At 36.8% G+C, this 7,713-nt stretch overlaps 1 protein-coding gene across 1 annotated transcript; it reads right to left on the bottom strand.

Annotated features, from left to right (window-relative positions):
* Positions 1-988: 988 nt before the first annotated feature.
* LOC125198796 (receptor-like protein 9DC3) lies at positions 989-1,840 on the bottom strand. The gene has a single exon (XM_048097064.1). The coding sequence runs from the start codon at positions 1,838-1,840 to the stop codon at positions 989-991; it is 852 nt and encodes a 283-aa protein (XP_047953021.1).
* Positions 1,841-7,713: the final 5,873 nt, after the last annotated feature.

Raw genomic sequence — 7,713 nt, 5'->3', positions numbered from 1 at the left:
TGAAAGTTTGAAAAGTCAAACTTGTTGATTTGATGATGTGGCATGTGTTTTATTTATTGTTTATGTGGCAAATTAATTGTTTAAGGGTGAGTGAGAATGTTGGAGAAAATTTCCATAAATACTTGTCACCCTAATCTTTGAAAATTTCGAACCCTAGCCCCTTTTGTGGAGGATTTCTATTTTTCCCGGATTTAATTTAATCCTTGGGATATTTATTTAAATTAAGTTCTAAGAGCCAATTATTTCCTTGTTTAGAAACACAAAAATCGAGCCCCCTTATTTCATAGTGATTTTCGAAAATCACTATAGTTGGGAAGGAATGAATTTAATTGATTTTATTTGATCCCTTACTTAATTTCCTTCCATACCTAGAATTCAATTATTCTACCAAATCTTTCCATATTTCAAGAGAACCTTACCATACCTTATTTTAATTGATAGTCAAAATCCATACATTATTTAATAGGCATAGAACACGCCTATTTCTTGCTTCCAAGAGGGAATTCTCATTTTTTTTTATTTTGCTCCGTGATATTTTATTCTACTCCGTAAAATATACCAAAACAAAACCATGGCTAATTACCTAGCCTATATTTTCGAAAATATGGAGATATTTCCATCTCCTATTTTTGTTAATTTTCCTTCTCTACTTCACCCTATTATTTTATTCTATTTAATTATAAGACAAAAGATCTTACCAAATATTCTATTCTTATTACCTAAAGATCTCATTGGACTCTATAAATAAGAACCAACCCCAACCCTAGCCCCCATAGTTTTCGAAAACTTCACCCCCATATGCTCTCTCAATTTTCTTCCACTTTACTCCATAAATCCTTCATCTTTTGAGAAGAAATCGAAGTTTAATCCGAGGATATTGAAGAACCAAGTCTCTACTTCATTTCTACCGATTGATTTTCTCTAAAAAGGTATTTTCGTTTGAGAGTTATGCTGTTCCTCTCCTATGACAAGCTAGATTGCCTTATCTTCACGACTGTCTTCTAGCCAGATTCCTCACAGTTCTTCTTCGTCTCTCTCTTTTCTTCCTGCACTGGCAAAAGTCAAAGATCTTCTCTAAAACATAGTCAACTATCTCATAGTATTTATACCTGAAACTTCGCCAAAATAAAAGCAGCCAAGAAAAGATTCCTATGCTCACAACATATCCAAGAGCAATAAACACATAAATCCACTCCACCTCCACATCCGATTCCACTTCCACATGAAGAGGTGATGGTTTCCATTTTCCATCGCCCCCCTCACATTTTCTCGTCAGTGGAAATCCACACAACCCTACATTTCCCGCATATGAATTATTCTCAAACGTGGAAAGTTGACCAAACTGTGGTATTTTTCCCTTAAGATTATTCATCGAAAGGTTCAACTTCGCAAGAAATGTCAGCTTTGCCAATTCACGTGGAATTTCTCCATCCAGTTTGTTCGAAGACAAATCCAACGACTCGAGGATACTCATATCTCCAAGAGATGCCGGTATATGTCCTCCAATGGTATTGTGGGACAAATTCAAGTATCTAATAGACGTAAGATTCGCTATAGAAGGTGGAATGGTCCCAGAGAATTTGTTGGAGGACAAGTCAATAGTTGTAAAGGTATTAAGTAGTCGCTGCAATAACTGATCTAATCCTTTCAATGTGAGCCTCAACTTTATATATTTTAGAAATAAATTTTCTCCATCATCGGTCTGGTTTTCCTTGGCATCTATCATACCTCGCAAGTTGTTGAGATATCTCTCAGGTAGAGAGCCAATAAATGCATTATGTGATACATCCAAGACTTGCAACTTTGGAAACGGCAGCTTAGTGTTTGAAGCCACCAACATCCTTCCATGGAACTTATTTGACCTCAAGACAAGGATGCGAAGTTGAGGGAGTGTTTCCATCCAAAACGGAAACACATCTCGTATTTCATTATTACCAATGTCGATACCCTGCAGACCTAGGCAGTTGAGTAGGGTTCGGGACAGTGTTCCTTCCAATTTGTTTCCGTTCAGATTGATTGACTCAAGACTGCAACCCTTTGTGAATGATGGTAGGGTGCTTGTAAGTTTATTTGCATTCAAATGAAGTATTAACAAAGATGTGCTCAAGTTCCCTAGACAATATGGAAGTGCCCCTTCCAAGTTATTGTACGATAAATAGAGGATTCAGAGGGATCTTAAGTAGCAAATGGATGTTGGAATCACTCCACCTAAGTTGTTGGAATAGAGTACCAAATTTTGTAGTCCTGATTGATTCACAAAGGTGGATGGTAGTGGACCTGTAAGTTTATTTTAAGCATGAAAAGTTTCAATTTGGATTGCTATGGAATCAATTACTAATGAAATTTTAAAATTGGAATTTTTAAGCAATCATTTTAATTAATATGAAAGTAGTAGCCATTGTTTACTCTAATAACTAGCACACGCGATTTTTTTATATGATAGTATTATTTAGGGTTTTTGGCTTTAAAAACAAAAAACTTTCACCGAATTCCGGTTTTTCCCACGAACTATGAGATTGGTTTTTAAAACCACGAACTTTCACATCGTTTGCTATTTCCCAACCCGACCCGAATAACACATTTCCGGTGCAGAAGCTGTCCAACGTGGACAGTCGCAAAAATGAGATGGACGTCGGTTTTATGACCCTTAAATGACGTTGTTTTACTCTCAATCACAATTAAAACACTTAAATGATCAAAATCAATCAAAATCTCGTAAACCCTAAACGAAATCGTCAGATTCGAATTCAGTCAGATTTTGTTCATCTTCATTTCGAATTCAGTCGTTCCTCAGGTAGACGAATCAATTTTGGGTGTTAGGGTTTCATCTTCAGAATCGTCATCACAAATCGTCCGCACAAATCGTTCTCAAATGTGTTATTCGGGTCGGGTTGGAAAATAGCAAACGATGTGAAAGTTCGTGGTTTTAAAAACCAATCTCATAGTTCGTGGGAAAAACCGAAATTCGGTGAAAGTTTTTGGTTTTTAAATCCAAAAACCCTATTATTTACATTATTACATTAATTTTCAACTTTATCTTAATCATATAAGGATGTATTAACATGGTGCATGTATTTTTTGTGTAAGGGTAGAAATCCAAAATGGCTTTTACTTCCGAAATTTTCATGTCAATGAACTGAATTTTCATGAATGAAGCATAAATCATCGTGTATAGTAAAACTAATACTTGTCCCTAGTTTCCTTTTTTTCCGTCCGTCAATACTTATAACACTTACTTTTAACTTTTTTTTATTATAGACTCTACATTTCACTAACTCATTTCCACTCATGTTTTATTAGTAACGTATGAATCACATTCCACTAACATTTTTCTGTTATATTTCTTAAAATTCGCGAGTCAAAACGTGCCGACTAATGGCGTACAGAGGCAAGTAATATAGTTGATTGTTCACCATGCTTTGTTTCAACTACATACATGCCTTATATTATGAAATGTCTAGAATTTACATAAACGACATTATATATGAAAGAGCAGAAATGAGATAGAGAATCATACCGCTTAAATTATTGGAGTCAAGCCACAGATTTTGAATGGTTGTATTACCAATGTTTCTAGGCAGTGATCCACTAATTCTGTTGCTTCTGATGTTCAAATCCAATAAATTATTGAGATGAAAAATTTCTTTTGGAATATCACCTGTGAGATTACAAATTATCCACACATAAATTAGTTATCAATCAAAGTTATAGTAATGCTCTGCACAAGTAACTGTGTAAGATCAATATAGTAATCCTGTTAGGATTATTAGTTTTTGGATCAATAAATTAAGAGATGGAGGAAGTACAATATATCTTAAAATATGAGTTGATAAGAACAACTTACCAGTCAACTTATTTTCATGAAGGATAAAGTATTGAAGTGCCGTCAAGTTACCAATTTCTCTTGGAATATTACCTATGAATATTAATATACATCAAATCAACATCTAATTACATATGAGTTTTTGTATATTCAATATGAATCATTTGATAAAAGAATAACGAAATATGAAATTAAATAAAAATCATTTAACGCAATTATCAGACTATTTAATTTGCTATTGTCAAAACTCTTATACATAACATGGATGTGGGAAGCATTCAATCCATTTAAGATTATTTGTATAAAAAATTAAGAGTATATACTGAAAAGCACATAATTTAAATAATTAAATAGAATATGACTTAAAAATATCAGTTCTAGGCCAATCAATTTCCAAAAAAAAGCAAGGAAATTATTAAGATAAACATACCAGTCAACTTATTTACTCCAAGGTTCAATACTTGAAGCTTCGTCATGTTCCCAATTTCTCTTGGCACAAATCCACTTAAACTGTTATCGCTCAAAGAGAGATACACAAGCTGCATACACTGATTCAAACTCGATGGTATTTCCCCATGCAACTCGTTGAAAGAAATACGAAGAAATACGAGTCTATCAAGATCAAGAGACCAGACAAATTATTAAAATTTAAATTCAAATGTTCTAAAGAAGACATGTTGAAAATAGAATGGGGGATATGGCCATGAAAATAGTTATGGCTCATATCTAAAGAAATGAGAAAAGAAAGGTTTCCAATTTTGGGTGGAATAGTTCCTACAAGACCCATGGATAATATATTCAACTGAGTCACTGATAGGGCCCTCGATCTAGCAAATCTCGCCAAAGATCATCCTCAATATTCCTTTCTTGATTTTAGCATATCTCTTATTTTAGTTATTTATCTTTAGATATTTTGCATATCTTTTGTAATCTTTTATTCTAATTATGTTTCTTGATTAGCAAGACACATGTTAGGGTTTAGAATTCTATATAATAGAATTCTATCGTATTTTCATTCATTGAGAATTAAGAAATAAAATACTTCTTTTCTCATTCTTGTTCCAAAACCCTATAACTTCAACTAGGGAATTATCGATTTCTTTCCGTTCAATCTTCGAGTGCTCTACAAATCTCTCGATAGGGAACTTAAACCCAATCAATTGGTGCTTTCTTGATTTACTCTTCTCCCACCACATATTCTCTCTACAACATCAGTCATGAACATCCATTTTGCCAACCATGACGATAAGTTCTTGACACACAGGCTCGAGCAGGAGTCCTTCGCACGACAAATGATGCGCTGAATCGAAGGCTCGATGAAACCTTAGCCAAACTTGCAGTTGCCGGCTTTATGGCGCCAAAGGAGCCGCCTGACCCTCCACTTGGAGCGACCGTGGAACGGGGATGGCAGCTACCGCCATCGCTTACGCAGGCACCGCCCGGCGTAGCACCTGCAGCCTTGCCTCGCCTACGAGTCGATCCTCCTCGTTTCGACGGACAGAATGCAGCCGAGTGGATTCGTCATATGCAGTATTATTACAACTACTACTATACCCCTCTATCCGATCGGTTGTACCTTACTCAATACTTGTTTGATCAACCGGCGTCAGAATGGATGGCACGCTGGACGGATAATAATGCCGGAAAAGGTTGGGGCGATTTTCTATTGGCAGTCTACCACCGCTTTGCTCCAGAATTAACCAAGGATGAGGTTTCACATAATGTTGATGATGATCAGTGGGTTGATCAGCCTCCAATTATGGAATCACCCAAATATATTATTTCTAACGGAATTGGTTTTGAAACAATCAATTGCTATGAGAATTCGGAAACTATTACAGAGGAGGAATTTGCTTCGGCATTCTTTGAGGAGGCAGGTTCTTGTGTGATGAAGCAATGCGCCGCCTCCCAATCGACAATCCCAACGTCACTACTGTCCGAGATCAGGCAGCCATATCGTGAGTTTCCAGTTGATCGAGCCTCGGCTACACAAGATGTTGAAGTCGCGAACTCGAAGCAGGTGATCAACGAGTCGATGGCCGAAGACATTGGGACGAGCCCAATTCTTTCGCTCATCAATGTTCCCAGCAACGGCGTCGTTCTTAATGATGATGTTACTCTTGATATTTCGAGAAACGTTGTCATTCTTCACCCGAGATCAGTGATGCTAGTGTTCGTCCCTCCAGATCATCACATGGCGTCACGCCCACTGCCCGAGGATCAACCTAATCCCTCATCCAAGTTCGGCGATGTTATTGAAGCTAAAGTGGGAGGTATGGTGGTCTCTATTTTATTTGACTCTGGGCAGCCTGCACAAATAGATGCTTTTCTTGCTGTCAAATATGCTCAAATGGATCCACATTTTGTAGCAAACTCTACACCATCTTATGGTGATATTATACGGAGTCACATCTGCAGAAGCAAGCTTTGCTTTGTGTTGTAGATCGGGATTTGTTCAGATTTAACCAGCCACTCACCTCTGATGGCCGTTCGATCCCGCCTCACAATGTTGTGACATGTTTGGACAGCAGCTGTAGTATTCTCTTATATTTGATGGGTTCCTATCATGGGGATAGCGAATGGAGTTGTGATACTCTTCGATTTGGTGGAGACGACGGAGCTCGCATATTTGACCCGGGAGTTCTCAAGGAGGTTGAAACCATCGTTACATATAGTGCTGTCGAATCTAGGGTGGATGCTTCTCATTGCGGTGTCACGGTGCTTGATGCGGAGTGGGTTGCTATGTTCTGGATATTATTGTACACCATGGTTGCGAATCAATCATTTGTCAAGATAAGAGTGTTTGACTTTGCTAAATTTGGGTAGGTATTTGCGGCTGTTGAGATGTTCAAGAAGTTGGCTTATAAGCAAGATGATGAAATGGTGGCAATTGTGCTTATCACAAAGGATGGATCAGAGTGGGCAGCTTTCACAACCCCTGCCACACACTCCGGCATTGCTATGAATATCCAAATCACGCCATTCATGTTCCTAATTCATGATCCACCTTGAGGGCAAGGTGGTTTTCAACGGCGGGAGGGTTGATAGGGCCCTCGATCTAGCAAATCTCGCCAAAGATCATCCTCAATATTCCTTTCTTGATTTTAGCATATCTCTTATTTTAGTTATTTATCTTTAGATATTTTGCATATCTTTTGTAATCTTTTATTCTAATTATGTTTCTTATTAGCAAGACACATGTTAGGGTTTAGAATTCTATTATTCTATCGTATTTTCATTCATTGAGAATTAAGAAATAAAATACTTCTTTTCTCATTCTTGTTCCAAAACCCTAGAACTTCAACTAGGGAATTATTGATTTCTTTCCTTTCAATCTTCGAGTGCTCTACAAATCTCTCGATAGGGAACTTAAACCCTATCAGTCACCCTGTGATAACGAGAATCACAAGTAACTCCGATCCAACTACAAATATTGTTCTCACTGCTCCAATTTTTGGTCAGTACATTATGGGGGTCGAAAGAGATTCGAGATTTGAAGGCAGTAAGTGAAGAACGATCAATGTTGATATCGGAGTAGGCTGAGCTATAACCAATCAACCACTGAAGAAGTATGAGTGATGTAACAAAGAAGTAGAGATAGGAATTTCGATCCATTAGGCTTTATTTAAAAAAAAAATAGTACTGTGTGGTTTATTAAAGATTTGTGCTACCACTATATATATACCTCAAAAGTGTAAAAGTGTGTTGCGTGTGTGTGTATCTTTTGTTTTTGCGGAGGGAGAATGGGCAGTGGTATTTGTCAAAAGAAAATTGAGGCTGGCAATGGAAATGGTGTGTGTGTCCATGCAAGTAAAAAAATTTTATAAACTATATTCATATACCCCAAAATTTAAATAATACAATATTGAAATTTGCAAATTAATGTAAAA

The sequence above is a fragment of the Salvia hispanica genome, unplaced genomic scaffold (genome assembly GCF_023119035.1).
Source record: "Salvia hispanica cultivar TCC Black 2014 unplaced genomic scaffold, UniMelb_Shisp_WGS_1.0 HiC_scaffold_270, whole genome shotgun sequence".
Classification (NCBI taxonomy): domain Eukaryota; kingdom Viridiplantae; phylum Streptophyta; class Magnoliopsida; order Lamiales; family Lamiaceae; genus Salvia; species Salvia hispanica.
Note: the sequence above shows the minus strand (reverse complement) of the source record. Positions and strands in the feature narration are given on the sequence as shown.

Coding starts and splice junctions, on each gene's coding strand:
- LOC125198796 (XM_048097064.1), bottom strand. CDS start 1,840: ATGTTGGTGGCTTCAAACACTAAGCTGCCGTTTCCAAAGTTGCAAGTC.